An 18,084-nucleotide genomic window follows, 5' to 3' on the forward strand; every position below is an offset into this window, starting at 1 on the left:
GGTGACGTGCTGAGGTGATTGGGATCTATGTCGGACTTGGAGATGACAATCGATGCTTGTGTTTGTGTACATTAGTTAATCTCTAGGATCCTTTCTGTAAAATCATGATTGTAATCACTATCATTAAATTAATATAATCAGTATTGTATTCGAAAAAAAGTGTAAAATAAATTAATTTCATGCATCCTAAAAATTGAGAGAGCTTCTTGGAGGCAGAAGGGCGCAATAGCTCTTCTTTGTTCCTACAAATTTCTTAAGCAAGCATGTATTATCACCATTCGTATGCTAATGAAAGTATCAAACTTAAGATTGTTTTCCAAGCTCGCCCACTATTGGGTTTTCGAGAAAAAAAAAGGCTTCGACACTACACATCCCCAATAGTTCTTTCAATTGAAGGCGGTACTTATTAATAGGGATAGCTATCGTGGAACTTTAAGTAGGTGGGAGGCTTCAATGTGTTCCTTTGACATCACTACCGGAGACGGCGTCTTTGTCGAGTGTCCCATACTTTGCCGAGTGCTTTTTATCGGACACTCGGCAAAGAGGGTCTTTGCCGAGTTCCAGAGGTAAAGCACTCGGCAAACATCTGGCACTCGGCAAAGACCCTCTTTGCCGAGTGCCAGAAATAGGACACTCGGCAAAGGAGTATCTTTGCCGAGTTCCAGAGAGCAAGCGCTCGGCAAACATCTGGCACTCGGCAAAGAGGGTCTTTGCCGAGTGTAATTTTTTAACACTCGGCAAACCCTAATTTTTTCCCCCCTTTTGGCCTCTCCAAATTTTTTCTACGGTCCTCATACAGTACCTGGTACTCCATGTTCCAATGTGGCACATTTCTCGGATTTTTTCTATATTTCTTTAATTCATTTCAATTAATTGAATTTTCTTGGATAATTCAAATTATAACTGCTAGTCATTCGAATAATGAAAAAAAATGAATGGAAAAATGATATTCATGTTATTTAGTATATTGTGAGACCGTATCCAGGAACATAGCACCAATTTCGAATATCAAGGTCACGAAACATGACCACGAACTTGCGATCGAGTTGTTTTTAAATTGTATAAAAAGCAAACAAAGTCCGAAAATCTTGAAACTTGTCAAGATATCATGATATCATATGTGGAGGCTGTCATAAAAATTTGAGAAGGTTTTAAGCAAGTTATCACGTACGATGCTTGCAAACCGAAGAATCTCAGCAAGGTTTTAAGAAACTTCTTCGGAGATTCTTCGGTTTGCAAGCATCGTACGTGATAACTTGCTTAAAACCTTCTCAAATTTTTATGACAGCCTCCACATATGATATCATGATATCTTGACAAGTTTCAAGATTTTCGGACTTTGTTTGCTTTTTATACAATTTAAAAACAACTCGATCGCAAGTTCGTGGTCATGTTTCGTGACCTTGATATTCGAAATTGGTGCTATGTTCCTGGATACGGTCTCACAATATACTAAATAACATGAATATCATTTTTCCATTCATTTTTTTTCATTATTCGAATGACTAGCAGTTATAATTTGAATTATCCAAGAAAATTCAATTAATTGAAATGAATTAAAGAAATATAGAAAAAATCCGAGAAATGTGCCACATTGGAACATGGAGTACCAGGTACTGTATGAGGACCGTAGAAAAAATTTGGAGAGGCCAAAAGGGGGGAAAAAATTAGGGTTTGCCGAGTGTTAAAAAATTACACTCGGCAAAGACCCTCTTTGCCGAGTGCCAGAAGTCTGGCACTCAGTAAAGAGGGACTTTGCCGAGTGCCGGAAGTCTGGCACTCGGTAAAGAGGGTCTTTGCCGAGTGCCATATTTCTGGCACTCGGCAAAGACCCTGAATTTTTTTTTAAAAAAATCCCGGTTTTCTTTGCCGAGTGCCAGATCGGGGGCACTCGGCAAAGAATTTGCACATGTTTTTTAAAAAACCCCTCTTTGCCGAGTGCCAGATCGGGGGCACTCGGCAAAGCAGGGATTTAAGTACCCGGCCCAGCCGGCCCGCACACACGCACGCACGCACGCACCCGCCGCCGCCGCCGCCCGCGCCCGCTCCCGCGCCCGCCGCTCCCGCGCCCGCCGCCGCCGGCCCCTGCCGCCGCCGGCCGCCAGCGCGCCCGGGCCGCCGGCCCCTGCCGCCGCGCCCGCTAGCGCGCCAACGCCGCCCGCGCCCGCCGCCGCCGGCCCCTGCGCCGCCGCCGCCGGCCCCTGCGCCCGCAGCCGCCGGCCCCTGCGCCGCCGGCCCCCGCGCCGCCCTCGCCCGCCGCCGCCGGCCCCTGCGCCTGCGCCAGCGCCGCCGCGCCCGCCGCCACGCGCCGCCGGTGGAGGAGGAGAAAGAGAGGAGGAGGAGGAGGAGAGGAGGAAGAAGGAGGAAGGGAAGGAGAGGAGGAAGAAGGAGGAAGAAGAAGGAGGAAAGAGAGGGGGTGGAGGAGAGGAGGAAGAAGGAGGAAGGGAAGGAGAGGAGGAAGAAGGAGGGAGGGAAGGAGAGGAGGAAGAAGGAGGGAGAGAAGGAGGAGGAGGAAGAAGGAGGAAGAGAAGAAGGAGGAGGAGGAAGGAGGAAGAAGAAGGAGGAGGAGGAGGCGCTCCGGTCGTCGTTGTCACGTTCCCGACGTTTCCGTATCACTAGGTATGCCATACCATCGTCGTCGTAGTATTACTAATGGTTGCGGTAGTAGTAGTGGTAAAGTAGTTGTGGTGGTAGTCAAAGTAGTCGTAGGAGTGGTTGTGATATTGTTATATATATGCGGTTGGATATAATCTTGTGGATGTCGGCCATCGTGCCGTTCATATATATGTGCATGTCGGCTATCGTGCCGTTGGTTTTGTTGCAGGTTTTGGAAACCTCACCGTGCAGGGGAGGTGCTGCCGAAATTTTGTATTAACAGTTTTATATTTCTTTTTTGGCAGAGAAGAGCCAGTCGGAGCGGCGCCGGAGTACCTCGGTGACCCCGATCGCCTTCCTTGGCGCTGCGAGACTGCCTGCACCACGTCGCCTGACTCCACCGCCACCCTAGGTATAACCCATCTTTCCGTATCATGTTGTAGATCACGTAACCTAGTTAGGCGTCTCCCGTTCGAAAGAGATACGGTTGGAAATATGCAGATATTTGCATATCTAAAACCGTATCTGTTTTGAATTGTCCACGTTTTTTGGACAGCACGCGGATGCGTAGGTGGGGTTAGTTTTCATGATCTGCTCCGATCGGAGACAGAGTTTCGGCATCATCTCCCTGTTGTTCTCCGGATACACACTCTCCCTAGCAGGACGTGTATTTGGAGAACAGCGGGGAGGTGCTGCCGAAATTCTGTCTCGAATAGGAGTAGAGAATGGAAACTAACCTCATCTACGGATCCTCGTGTGGGATTAGGACCTAACCTCACCTATAAGATAGTAGGAACGTCGTGTAGATGCAATTGATGTTTATATTACTCGCCGCTATATATGTTAGAGGATGGAGGACCGTGAGTGGATGTACACGGGCCGCGCAAGTCAGGGTCAGGTCACCAATGAATGGATCGACAAGACCGATGCTTTTTTGGAACGGGCGTTTGGCGTGGCTGCTAAAGGAGCGAGTAAAATTTGCTGTCCCTGCAGCAAATGTGCAAACAGGAAAAGACAAACGAAGAAGGTAATGGGGGAACATCTTTGGAAGAATGGATTTACGGCAGACTATACCCGGTGGGTCTACCATGGTGAAGCCGATCGTACGAGAGAGGAGGTGGTGAGGCCACGCGTCGAGGATTATGATGCTGAGGCCGGGGTAGCAAACATGTTAAATGACTATCACGAGGCACAGTTCGCTGAAGGACGTACGGAGGAGGAGCCAGAGGCAACCGCAAAGGCGTTTTACGACATGTTTGCCGCGGCACAGAAACCCCTTCACGGCCAGACAAAGGTTTCTCAACTGGATGCCATTGGACGCATAATGGCGTTGAAGTCCCAGTATAGCCTGAGTCGAGACGCCTTCGATGGTATGTTGACAGTTATTGGCAGCCTGCTTCCGGAGGGTCACCTTCTGCCAAAGAGCATGCACGAGTCACAGAAACTCCTTCGTGCACTTAAGATGCCGTATGAGCAGATACATGCTTGCCCGAAGGGGTGCGTCCTATTTAGGAAAGAATACGTGGAAGCAAAGTACTGTCCAAAGTGTAAATCATCTAGGTTCCTGGAGGTAGATTCTGGTGATGGCCAGAAGAGGCAGCTTGACATTCCCGTGACAATCCTACGGCACCTTCCGTTCATACCGAGGATCCAACGGCTATACATGACCGAGGAATCCGCGAAACAGATGACATGGCACAAAAATGGCAAACGATACAATCCTGACAGGATGGTACATGCATCCGATGGTGAAGCATGGACCCACTTCGATGGCATTCATCATGAGAAAGCTAAAGAGGCTCGTAATGTACGTGTTGCGCTGGCAACAGATGGGTTCAATCCTTATGGAATGATGGCTGCCCCATACACATGTTGGCCCGTGTTCGTTATCCCCCTCAATCTCCCCCCCGGCATATGCTTTCAACGACAGAACGTATTCTTGTCGTTGATAATTCCTGGACACCCGGGGAATAATATGGGTGTGTTCATGGAGCCTGTGATTGATGAATTGGTCCGTGCTTGGGAGGAAGGGGTATGGACATACGACCGAGCTACAAAGAAAAACTTCAAAATGCATGTTTGGTACCACTACTCCCTGCATGACTTCCTGGCGTATGGGATATTCTGCGCCTGGTGTGTTCACGGGAAGTTCCCATGCCCAGTATGCAAGGAAGGTCTGAGGTTCATTTGGTTGCAGAAGGGTGGCAAGTATTCATCGTTCGACAAACATCGGCAATTCCTCCCTCTTGACCATGCATTCAGACGAGACATCAAGAACTTTACGAAAGGTGTCGTAGTGACAGACCCTGCACCACCGATAATGACTGGTGCCACGGTTCGTGAAAAGATAGATGGTCTCGTGGTCAATCCAGAAGGTGGTTTTGTGGGATATGGTGAGCAACATATGTGGACTCATAAGTCGGGCTTGACTCGGCTCCCCTATTTTGATGACCTTCTCCTTCCACACAACATTGATGTAATGCACACTGAAAAGAATGTTGCCGAGGCACTTTGGGCAACAATCATGGACATTCCTGACAAGTCAAAGGACAACGTTAAGGCTAGAGTGGATCTGGCAACGATATGCGATAGACCAAACCAACATATGAAGCCTCCTAGTCGCGGCAAGACATGGAGAAGGCCTAAGGCCGATTTTGTCTTGAGCAAGCCTCAAAGGAGGGAAGTACTAGAATGGATCCAGACGTTAATGTTCCCTGATGGGTATGCAGCTAATCTGAGGAGGGGAGTGAACTTATCTACTCATGCTTCAGCGAATCATTCACCAAATCAGTTTCATTGACCATCTTGGTGATGATACTTGTAGTTGTTAATGGTACTTCTATTTGCAATTATGGTTGTAGATGATGGAGCACTTGGATTACTTGTGAACTTATTTGTTATATATTGTGAGACATGTGATGTTTGTGATATATATGTGGTGTTGGTGATATGTATGTGCTGTTGATGATATATATGTGATGTTGGTGATGTTTGTTATATATATATATATCTGTTTGTTTGGATGGGATGTCAAAAACAAATAAAAAAGGCTGTTTTCAGTCACTTTGCCGAGTGCAATGGCCATGACACTCGGCAAAGAGGCCTCCGCTTTGCCGAGAGCCATGGTAAGGCACTCGGCAAAGAGGCCTCCGCTTTGCCGAGAGCCAAGGTGAGGCACTCGGCAAAGATGTCCTGTTTGCCGAGTGTTTGATTCACAGGCACTCGGCAAAGATGTCCTGTTTGCCGAGTGTCATGGCATTGCACTCGGCAAAGCCTTTGCCGAGTGCCCGATAAAGTGCACTCGGCAAAGAGGTCTTTGCCGACAAATTTTTTACCGAGCGTCCTTTGCCGAGTGTAGCACTCGGCAAAGCCTTTGCCGAGTGTATATCGTCCTTTGCCGAGTGCCTGAGGCACTCGGCAAAGAAGCTGTCTCCGGTAGCGTTGCTGTGTGATCTGGATACGAACACTGGATTCATCCATTTGTTTACTGGAGTACTGCCTTAGGTCTAAAATTGTCTTAGAGAAGAAAAAAGCCCACCATATGTATTAGAGACCGTAGTGATGTTCTAAGTGGCAATTAAATCAAGGTAGAGGTTGTACATATAACGAGTTCATTACTTAGTAAACTAAAGCTCCATATCGTAACAAGAGTAGCAGCAGCATTAGATCTGTTGTATGTATTGGAAGACAGAACCAGAAATGTCTTCTCCACTTGGCTGCTGCTGGTTCTGCCGCCATTATATTGCTGCTGAGATTGTGACATGCATCCAAATTGCTTTCTCTCTCCCTGTTCTGTGTGCGCGTGCATGTCTCTTTTTGTTTTGGCCCTCCTTGATTTCAGGAGTCTGCTCTAGACGACTCATCAAAATCTAGGTTCAGTACAAGGATCAGGAGAGCAGCAACATGAACGAATAGAAATATAGAAGAGAATGGATGATGCATGGGAAGGCTAGATTTACCGGTAGGTCTAGCGCTGAGGAATAATGTGAGCTGTGCTACCCTGAAAATTGCATGCATGTGTGCACCTTAATTACGCGAAAGAAAATCATTTCTACGCATGGTTGAGGAATGAATACTAACTAATATACTGCTTTTAGTTATAACAATTTAAAGATACTTTTAGCTATATAGATATACGTCAAATGATGGTTAACAAGGAAAACAATGCATGGTTCTATATAGCTAGTGTTTGGACCTTGTCAGTCAAAACAATTTACATGCAAACATTATCTTTCAATATTAATGAGGGTTTTCTTTCATTCTGAACTGTTTCTGAAGGTTTGAAAAAAAAATTCCCATTTAGATGCATGCAAATTAAATGGTTAGCTTGGCACAATACATTCTACAGTAGCTATTTAAAACAAATCACATAGACCTGATTAAAATCCTATGTTGTTACCAACGGTCTGAGATAATCAGACCATTCGTATAATCAACTTTTGGAAAATGGTCCCTTATATACATTACTATCTTGAGTAAATGATTTTTGTGAATGTCAATTTTAATTAAAATATGAATAGCTATATAATAACCATACTTTAATTGCACAAAAATCATTTTAACCTCTTGGAGAAATAATTTTCATGTATAAGATCAGATGAATCATAAGATGCTCTTTTACAGTACAAATTAACCTAGAGTAAATAATTAAATATGGGTGCTCATTTCATACAAGTGGATGAACGTGTAAAATCTTATACTAACAACTGGTTAACATAAATCTACTGAAACACTACATGGAGTATGCACAAACACTACTTGTCAACAAATGGAAGTAGCCATTATCTACCATAACATCGTGCTATTCAGTACCAATAGAAACTGTGTCTGTGTGTGTGTATTCCTGCATTCTTCAAAGTAGGGGAAGGAACATGATCGATTTTGTCTGTTCCCTCTCCATATCAAAATCTTTTTTCAACTATGGATTGAAGGGACGGACGAAATCTAAGAAAGCGATGGATGCTAAGAAAGGGCCAAGATGCATCAACTGTGTAAACAGGAATATGATTGTGCTAGCTCCTGGTAGCAATACTATATCATAATATATACTGATATACATGTGAGAGTAGATGATATGAAATAATATGTATGTATGTGGCACTGAACTGATAGTGGCACCAAACTCTTAAAATGTACATATATAGTTTTCAGACAAAAAGAATAGAGTTGGACACTAAAAATGATAGTAAACCTGATTTAAACCACAAGGAATATGTAACTGTAGCACCCCCCACCCCCCCCCCCCCCCCAAAAAAAACCTTGGTTATTGGTTGAGTGCATGATATAAATCTGGATAAAAGATTATTGTCTGTATATATATACTATACTCCCAGCAGAGAGAGAAATGCAAGTGAAGGCAAATCAAGCCAGATCCAGTAATTCTAATAAGGAAAGGCACACAGAAGCATCAAAGCATGGGCTAAAACAGGTGTCGCCCAATGGCACTAGCTAGTACGCAACCAGTTGAACCCCTATGTTTGTTTCAGTGCCTGCGTGTCTTCTTTCATTCTCTCTCTCTCTCTCTGAAAGACTCCCCCTTTCTTACTTCTTTTGCTTGGCTTGTTTGTTTCCTCTGGACGGCTGGAGCTACACCTTCGGTCATTGTAATTTTGAAGGGAGGTGCTATTCTTCTCGTGACTGATTTTTCAACTTCCATCAGTCGACGAACGAGCGCCCTACGATGATTACCGCCACTACAATGCCCTTGAAAAGAAAAAGAAGAAGCAATTTGCAATGCCAACCACAAAAGGAAACTAATTACCATGCAATTGCAAGCTCAATTAATTGAAGCAATATATTCAAGTTACAGATATATGGGGTTGGCCTGGAAATCATGGATTATGTACAAGAGACACAAGTAGGCAAAAACATATGTTGTTCCGGGCTTTTCGAATCGATCACTCGCCCTCTCTCCCCATGCATTGCCCTTTTTGCTTTCCTGATGATAAAAGGAAATCGAACCACCAGCAGAACATGAATGAATAATGAAGCATTTTTTGTTCAGTTGCCAATATGATGAATACCTAGCAAGTTAGGTTGCTGGCTTATGCACCAAACTACCTGTTGCTCAGCAAGCTACTACAAGAAAAAAAAAACTTCAGAGATGTTACAAACTAGCTAGCTCTACCTCTACAACTTCTGCTACAGTAGTTGCAACATTTTCTCCCAGACAATACTGCAGAACAACGTACGGCTTCTTGCTGGAGATGCACAAACTGATCTTGCGACCCGCTCGTGGAGCAAGATAAACCAAGCAAAACACATAAACAGCTTGTACCAATTAAATTGAGAGCGAACTAAAACAGCAATGATTAAACTAGTACTCACGCAGTGATTAAAATGATGAAACGGGGAAAAAAGGAGAAATCTTAATTAAGAAAAATGCAAGAACCTAAGCCACTGAAGAAGACGAGAACAATGGTCTTGCCTTGTTGTTATACCAGCGCACCGGCATGCAGCTAGCAGCTACCTCACACTCATGTGGATCAATGGATGTAGATAGCTAGGGAAAAACTCACGGCATGATGAACTGCGGCGCCGCCGACGTGTCGGGCCCTCCGCCACCGGACGGTCCGGGAGGAGGGCTCCCCTCGGACGACAGCCCCGCCGCCGCGGCAGACACCGACGACGGCTTCCTGCGCCTCTTCTTCTCGTAGCTGATCCCCCGGGCCCGCGCCTGTGTCTCGCGCACCTCGCGCAGGTAGAGCCGGACGGCGCGCGCGCCGAAGGGGTTCATCTCGGGCGTGCCGCCATTCTCCTCGTAGGCGGCGCGGAGGCGGCCGATGAGAGCGTCGAGGGAGCCCCACGCCTGGCGCAGCGGGCATGGACACGGCGCCGGCGGGTTGGGGTGGCCGTAGAAGGGGCACACCGGCGTGTGCACCTTGGTCTTGCCGAACTGATCCATATACTTGAGGAACTCTAGCACGTGTGCGCCGCTGCACCGGGACAACGACAGGGGCGGCCGGTGGTTGCGCAGGTACTGCCCGAACGTGTTCCAGTCCCGGCGCTTCTGCGACTCGTACCGGCTCAGCGACAGCGAGGAGCTCGAAGGCGAAGGACCGCCTCGACCCGCCGAGGACACAAAGGCCCTGGCGTCCGACGACGACGAGCAAGCTCCCGACGCCCCGGCGCCGCCGGAGAAGATGACGGCCGCGGCTGGGCCGAGGAAGAAGCTGTCCGGGAAGGCGCCGTCCGCCGACGAGGGTTCTTGGCCCGGGATCATGTGAAGGTGGCGGTGATCCATCAACGCAGCTGTCATCAGCAATGCAACACGACCAAGAAGCATCATTTCTTGCTCTGAATCTCTGATGCGAGCTCATCATCAATAGCCGCTAGGCAGGAGAGGAGAAGAGAGGAAATCAAGAAGAAGAAGTGAGATCCATGCGTACCTGAATGTGCAGCGTCGGATCTAGTACTCTCTGTAGCGTGTAAGCTTATGGATGCATGCGTGTGCTAGAATCTCGGCAGTTCTTAGCTAGTACGTACTCTTCCGATCCAACGATCCAATCATCCATCCAACAACACCATGACCAAGAATGCTATGCATGCTCTGATGCTCAGGTGGTCAAGTCATCCTTGGGAGCCAGCAGGCAGCTAGAAAGAGATGGAGAGGGAGGTGGATGAACAGTACATTGTGGTAGTGCTGGAAGAGGCCGGGGTGAGGGGTGGAGGAGATAGGTTTAGCCTTTTAGTTAGGCAGGCTGGGCGGCATTGGGATGTACTGTACTGGTGTTGGGGAGAGGCAATAGAGTAGGTGTAGTAGGGTATAGCTAGCTAGACAGAGAATGAGAGTGAGTGAAAATGGGGCGGTAGGAAAGCAAATAAAAACAAAGCTAGGCCCTTACTTATCTTTTTTTTTTTTGCCTGCCATCTATTTGTGAAAGGATAGTTGCTTCTTTATTTGTGAATTCAAAGTACTCGTTATGTTGAATATAAAGCCTGATCAAATACTACTGTTCAAGGACGTCTTTTTGGAGGGTGCAGGTGCAATTCCTTCCATGCCTTCCATCTGTAGAAACATGACATGACTGCATGCAGGATAATCTGGAGAGAAGGCCTCTTCATTCTTTTGATTTTTTCCCGTGGATCCTTGACCTTTCTAAATTCTATTGTTGCAGTGCTGATGTGATGGTTCTTCCATCAGTGTTGCACAGGCTCGGATAGGAAAATGCATAAAGGAACAGGTTACATATGTTACTTAGACGACATGAAATACCGTACATGGTGCATGCACAGAAGCTATTATATTTGTGCATCCCTGTTATATACACGTACGGCGTCCGGTATCCATACTTGTAGTCATGATGTAGACATAAACTAGTCAAGATTCCACATGTCCCACCTGATACATCGTCGCATGCCAATATTTCTATTTCATGGTCTCAAAATTTTTAATTTTCATAAGACTATTTCATTTGTGATTATTTTTTATGTATTGTTTATACCTAGTGCGTATATAGAGATAAATATACGTATTAGCAGGTCAAACTTTGTTACATTTGACTACCACTGGCCTAAAACATTATTGGAAGGGGAAATGGGCAGATGTGATACTCCTGCGATACAAAAAAAAAAGTGATGCTCTATGTTGCATACAATCAAACTATTTAAGCTTCGACCACCAATATCTTTTTAAATAAAAATAATACTATTTGAATATGGCATGGCTTAATTAGTTGTCTAGAAAAGTGGTTTATCAAGACAGTCTGGCATCAAGTCAGTTTAGCTCTTTAAATAAACTAGCTTCTGTGCTTGTTTATATTGATGTCAGAGATATGTATATATATGTAACAGGAGCAAAACTAGTTTATATATATATATTACACTTCGTGTACCGACGTCTTCCTCGATTGTTAACGTAAAGCACCATATGCGGGCTTGAATCCGGGTGCAGTGTCTACCTCCTTTCTAAGTGTGTACCAGAACTCCTAGCATAATTTTATTTAAAATGTATTATACCTCTGCACACATCCATATCTTGAGGAATAATAAAAACAATATGCTGACCACTGTCGAGCAGTCGCTCAACCATACTATTATTGATTTAGCTAGCTTTGAATTTTGTAGAAAATAATTGACAAATATTTTGAACTAAGAAAAACTCGTCAGTGTAACGGTCACCGTACGTCTTCTGAACAGTAGGCCCATAAATTAAATATGAGCCCGCGCCAACACATACACACGATGTACGTACAAGCAATTCACTCACCGTTGGGGGGGGGGGGAGCTTTGAAAGTTATTTGGAACGAAGGGATTGGGGAAGGACGACGACGGTGACAAGTGAAAGTTAGCTGCATGTGGTAAATATTGCTTTTGAACACAAAGCTAGCACACGGTACAGTCTACAGTACACTACTGCAGCCTGTGAGCACATACGATTAGATCCTAGATCGATCTGGCCTGCCTCCGCACCGACCGAACCCTAACCGCACTCATTCTTGCACAAACCTGCTCGGTCTCTCCAACAGCTAGTAGTAACCGACACTAATATATATAGTATCCTATGACGTATGATGCTGATCCAACGAACATATATAGTTCATTCTCATGTTGATCAAATACTGGCAAATATATCGATCGTACATATTTACTATCTGCGCTGCCATGTTAGTACAAGCTGATATTATGCAAAGTGTTCGTACGAAATTCTGCTTCAATAATATAGGGCCCTCGAATCAAGAACCGACACGGCGGACCAGAGGGTAATCCAGTAGGCCTAAGACTATCTGGGATTCACCTATTTTTTGCATGTGTATTTTTGTGTAAGTATATGCAGGACCAGAGAGTACATGGGCCTGTGAGCATAGAGTATAGTCACCCACCATGCAAAAATGTTTAAGGTTCAATGTTGTAATACCGTGAGCTTTAAATTGATCTTGTAATCTTGTATGCTCAATAGTGATTGCAATCTCAAAATTTGCAATGTGTGAGTTTTAATTGATCAGGTACAAACAATTAATTGATGATCATTATAAAAGAGAAGTGTATCTTAGTATTATTGATAAAATTTAGCAAGAACTTAACAACAAGTAATTTCCTGATTGCTTTAGGCATATGAGGATCCTTAGTTTTGATCTCTGTCTAGAAAATCAAGTACTAGCTTTGATCCTAATCTAAAAAAGAGAAAGTAGAGAGGGAAGCGAAGTGGCTGCGGTACTAGTTAGTAGCTAGAGTAGATGTATTGTATGATAGAGTATCAGTTATTATTGTTGGGATTGATCGATTTGGTTAGTTGTTTCGATATTTGTTGACAAATATCGATGTTATTATTTTTCTTTATTATTCAAATTTCTCACATGATATTTAATTAGAATAATTTTAGAAATTAGATTGAGTAGTTTGTGCCAAACTTTGAACCATTATCTAGCTTAATCACATTTATTGAGTTGGATATTTTCTCCAAAGTAAGTGATGATGATATAATTGGGACGTTCATGACTATGAGAAAGCACAAATTTAAGAATCTAGAGTAGTATTTTAATCTTCTATTTATGTAAATCCTTATTTCATATTTCAACAATTTATATTGTATTTTTTGCAAAATTTTAACTTATTTATTAAATTTACGATATTACGAGATATTTTTAATACATTTGTATTGTGCTTTTAAACTGTTTTACTTATATATTGATTTTGTGAGATTATAAACAGTTGGAGTGCCTACCTAACACAAAAATACTAGCTCCGCCACTGAGGACTAATGACATTCTGATACATGTTTCACCTTTTGAACTAAAAGGAAATAAAAAAAGAGATATTAAGGGAAGTAACTTGCAAAGAAGAATGATACTCGACGTCTCGATCCATTCTTTCTCAAATCAATGTCGTCTAAGAATATATGCACTAAAATATTACAAACTTTAACCACTACTATGCACACTAACGATTAGGTACTTTTTTCAACATAAAATCATATTGTCAGATTTGTCATGAAAAATACTTTCAAATTAATATTTGTTGCATAAATTTTATGAATATATAGAGAGAGTAATAGTCAAAGTTTGTATTAGGGACGGTGTCTATTTAGAAGGGACAAGTAAAAAAAGACGGGGATGAGATCGTCAATATCGATCGGACGGGCGTATATGTCATTATCAGGTTTGTCACGGTCCTAACCAGATATCAATCATGCACAAATGGAAGGAAAAGTCAATGAAAACCAAATAGTTTCCCTTCTTCTTTTTTTTTTTTCCTTAGGAGATGGTTCGATATTCGCTAGCTCTAGTGAAGGCGCAGGGCGCAGCCACGATGGAGCAATCAGCAGCACTGTTGCGGCAGGTCCCGGCGAGATGCTCGGATGATATTGCACTAGTGCAAAATGACATATCACTGTAGTTTAAAAAACGTCGATTTTTCAATCGGTATTTTTTATTTGGAACTGATACTCGACTGGTATCAGTGTTAGTTGTGCACCGAAACAATTACTGTTTTCAAAGAATAAAAAAAAAGAAAAATTGGTGGCGGCGGGAGCGGCATCTAAGCCGGCTCGGATGCCGCTTCTGTCGTTGCTCCCGTCGGGCACTGCCAGGCACACCTACAAACGCGGCGGCTCGAAGGCCGCCACCACAACACAACACATGCGCGGATTAGAAGCCCTTCAGCCTATGCACGACGACACAATGTGAGTCCTTGCAGCCGCCCTTCGGCGCGCTTTGGCTCTATCCGGCGCTCCCTGTCAGCCTCAACCACAGGACCGTCGCACTTCAGTCAGGCCCGCGTGGAGCCCCTCCGGCTCGACCGGCCCAGATGGAGTCCTTCAAAGCCACCGCCACCAAATCCAATGGAGCCCCTCGAAGTCACCACTGCCAAATCCGGCGACCATGAGCTCGCCAGCGCCAGATCTGGTGGCCACAAGCTCGCCGTTGCCTTCCTCGCCGGTGGAGATCGAGAGAGAGAGAGAGGAGAAAGGCTGGATGAGGTAGGAGACCAAGATAGAGAGGAGATTGAGAGAGGAGAGAGGTCGGTGGAGACAGGAGACCGAGAGACAGACGAGGAGGACGGCGGCGGCGGGGAAGAGATGCTGTGAGGAGTTGCCGGTGAGGGTCTGAGGACTGAGGGAGAGAGAGGAGGAGGTGAGGGTCTGAGGAGAGGGGGATCGATGGTGCGGGGAAGAGATAAGGTCGAGCCGTGAGACCGTGGCGGACGTAAGTTGAGCTGGGAGCTGATTCAATTAAAATTTCAGGTTTGATCATATTATCAGTGCTGGTTGAAATTAAAAACCTGCACTAATTGTCGGTTTTTAATTCTCACTAATACTGATACTTATTTTTTAAAATCGATAACTTATTAGTATTAGTTATTTTTTAAAACCAATATTGATATTGATTTTTTTTTCAAATCAATAATAAAAATTATATGAGTGTCGGTTTAAATCTAAACAGCACGAATGACCGGTAGTGTTGCGCGCCGAGGACACATCCAATCGGTCAAAAAGCCCTGCCAATCCCGGGCAGGAAACGATCGATGTCTCGCTGTCATGCATCTAGCTGCTCGACTAGATAGATGGATGGATGGATGGATGGATGGATAGTAACTTGCACGCACGGTTTCTCTAGAAAGAAAGCAAAAGTAGCAAGAGCTAGCCTAGATCAGGATGCATGATGGACAAAGGCAACGTTAGTTCCAAGCCTTCGCTTTTTTCCTTTCTTTCTTTTCAATCTGCCTGACTTGCTTAGCTTGCTCCATACATAAATATGCCGCATATGCACTTTTACGTACAGTTTGATGCAACTACCACTACATGTCAACATGGCATGCTACACAATACCTGAATCTAGACATTTGTGTGTTTTGCTGCCGACCATATATACGAGGAAAGGTACATGCATTATAATCACTAGCGCATCAACCTGTGCGACTGCACAGGCTAGAAATTTAGCTTATAGCTAAATTCTAGATATTTATATTAATAATGGTTGTATGCTAAGATACATCAGCTATTTATATTTAAATATTAGGATGTAAAATATAATGTAATTTTTGTTCATAATATTGGAATCATGTTTATTATTTGTGAATAGATCTAATTTATAATTTTCATTTTATGTGTTATGCAAATTGATTTTTATTTGTTTCTTGATTTTTTGAAATTATTATTATTTTTAATGTCGTCACCGAATCTCATATTATTTTTTATGTGAGAATCCGTAATATGTTTGCCTTCTGTTGTTTTAATTTTATAATGTTTGATTATACACATATTTAATTGGCATATTTTAATTGATTTGGAAAAGTGTATTGATTGCTAACGTAATTAAGTTGAAGTTTGCTAACGTAACTTTATTGGACAAAGGGTATCTATAAAAAAAAAAAAGCAAGGCAAGAAGTAGTCTTAGAGTTGGACTCTATGATTTATTTTTTAATCTTTTGTTTCTTTTGATTATTGATCTATGGTTACAGTTAGTCAATCAATCAATTTGACGGTCAGATGTTTTGCTTTTTTATGAGAATTTCTAGGATTTTCTTAGGATTAATATGGAGGCACTAAAAGGAGCCTCCAATTAGTAAATATAAGATGGGAAATCTTAATTTCTCAGGGGGAAAAAATCCTATACTTCCAAGTCAAATAATACTTCTAGGTTGAGGACCAGCTTCATGATGCGTAGAGCTATAGTATATGATGCTTCCAGTTTATATCCAAGGACACGTATGGTTCAATCCAATCTAAACTGTAAAGGCTCCTATATGTGTGGTCTACCTCAAGTGCTAGAAATATAAGGTGGGGCTGGTGGGCTACGTACGTAACCACTGTTGATCTGGGCTTCAATTCGTGCACGTACCACACATCTCTTTCTTTCTCTCTCTCTCTCCCTCTCTCTCTCTCTCTCTCTCTCACAGCTGCCAACTTGAATTAATTTAGTAGCTCGTACGTGACCCAATCTTCTGGAAATAGTGTGTATATCTATAGTTGATGATAGAGACAAATTTGTATGTGCAGCACTCAACTAGCGAGCTGGCTTGCAGTAATCACCAAGGTCGGCATGCAATTAAATCTTTGAGAACGATCTGGACACACAACTGCTAACTAATCTAATGTGTCCTTGTCACAATGAAAGTACATCGTCTCCGATTACGCTTAACTAGCAGCTTATCTTGAGGATGCATGCACGGAATTATTTTATCTTATTCGTCCCGAACATAATTAGTGATGCATGCGAATATAGCAATATAATATAGCATTGCCACGCAAAATATGTACCAAAATATTTTTTAATATGTATCTATTTGGTTATTCTCCTTCTTAAATGAAAAGAGCAGCGCTCCTGCTCATGGTTTCGGGGGGGGGGGGGGGGGGGAAGAAAGCTTTATTCCCAAATAAAATAATGTACCAAAGCAGTTCTCATGAAATAACGTACCAAAATATGGATCGCTGCAATGTTTTGGATGGGCTGCCCAGAAAAGAAATGGCCGGATTGATTGATGAGTGCGCGCGTAGCAGTTGGAATCAGAGGAGTAGGTCGCCATGCTCGTGGAACGCGTGCGCGAGAATAGAATAGAGACGGATCGATCAATGGGCAATATAATGTGCAGTGATACGTCTGATCGAGATAGAGAGTCCAGAGGGTTGATGCATGGACGCGCGAATGGAGGACGGTGCGGAGCAGTGGAGTTGGCCGAGCCATAGAATGTCTGTCCAAATAAAGGGAGGCAGCTGAAGTGAGAGACTCAGACCGGTATTGTTCACAACGGTACTGTTCTTTCCTCGAGCGTCGCACCGTCTCCTCCTCCTCCCTCTCACACAATCACAGCATCGCACACATGCATTGTTGCATCTCTCTCCCTCCATCTCTCTATCTCTCTCCTTGTATGTGCTCTTGTGTGTGCAGTGTATGGATATATACATTTACTGATCACTAGCGCAAGCAACAGTATATGCCCTGGCCTCTTTGACCGTTTGCCCTCTGCTCTCCCTCGTCATCTACATGCGCCTACGTGGCAGGCAGCCTAGCTATATAGGAATTGTATGCATGGCCACTGTTTGGTTCAGCTTTAAATTTACCACGATTCACTATTACGTAATAGTTTTTCACTGCTCGTTTCACACAAAAGTAGTGATATTATTGTCGATGGTTGTTCACCAACAGTATTAATATTTTTAAAATAAAAAAATAAATCGGCTCGATTCGAACTCTAGATTACTGTTGTTAAATTAAATAAATAAATAAGCCGGCTTGATTCGAACTCTGGTTGCTATCATTGCCGGATGGACAGGCTCGATTCTAGCACAATGATTGTTATCGTTGTCCGTTGTTATCGACCGACAGTATTAATATTTTAAAATAAATAAATAAATGAGCTCACTCGATTCGAGCTCTACCGCTGTTGCCACGCTAGCTCGGTCTTGCGCCGCCGTACACAAGAAACACAACGACATGAAGACCGCCGCCACAGAACACGCCGACGAGGTCGCGCCTGCCCGCTGGCGTCCTACCGCACCCGTTTATTTATCTAATTTTACACTACGAATCCAAGAGACAAACAAAAAGAACA

At 43.8% G+C, this 18,084-nt stretch overlaps 1 protein-coding gene across 1 annotated transcript; it reads right to left on the bottom strand.

Moving 5' to 3' along the window:
- Nucleotides 1–9,109: 9,109 nt before the first annotated feature.
- On the bottom strand, nucleotides 9,110–10,260 carry LOC133920968 (protein G1-like6). The gene is made up of 2 exons (XM_062365635.1): nucleotides 9,984–10,260; nucleotides 9,110–9,846 (listed from the first exon to the last, which is right to left on the bottom strand). The coding sequence occupies exon 2, from the start codon at nucleotides 9,836–9,838 to the stop codon at nucleotides 9,110–9,112; it is 729 nt and encodes a 242-aa protein (XP_062221619.1). The 5' UTR covers nucleotides 9,839–9,846; nucleotides 9,984–10,260.
- Between the last annotated feature and the right edge of the window lie 7,824 nt (nucleotides 10,261–18,084).

The sequence above is a fragment of the Phragmites australis genome, chromosome 6, assembly GCF_958298935.1.
Source record: "Phragmites australis chromosome 6, lpPhrAust1.1, whole genome shotgun sequence".
Lineage (NCBI taxonomy): Eukaryota > Viridiplantae > Streptophyta > Magnoliopsida > Poales > Poaceae > Phragmites > Phragmites australis.

Bases quoted from the DNA above. Each gene is read 5' to 3' on its own strand.
- LOC133920968 (XM_062365635.1), bottom strand. From the start codon at position 9,838: ATGGATCACCGCCACCTTCACATGATCCCGGGCCAAGAACCCTCGTCG.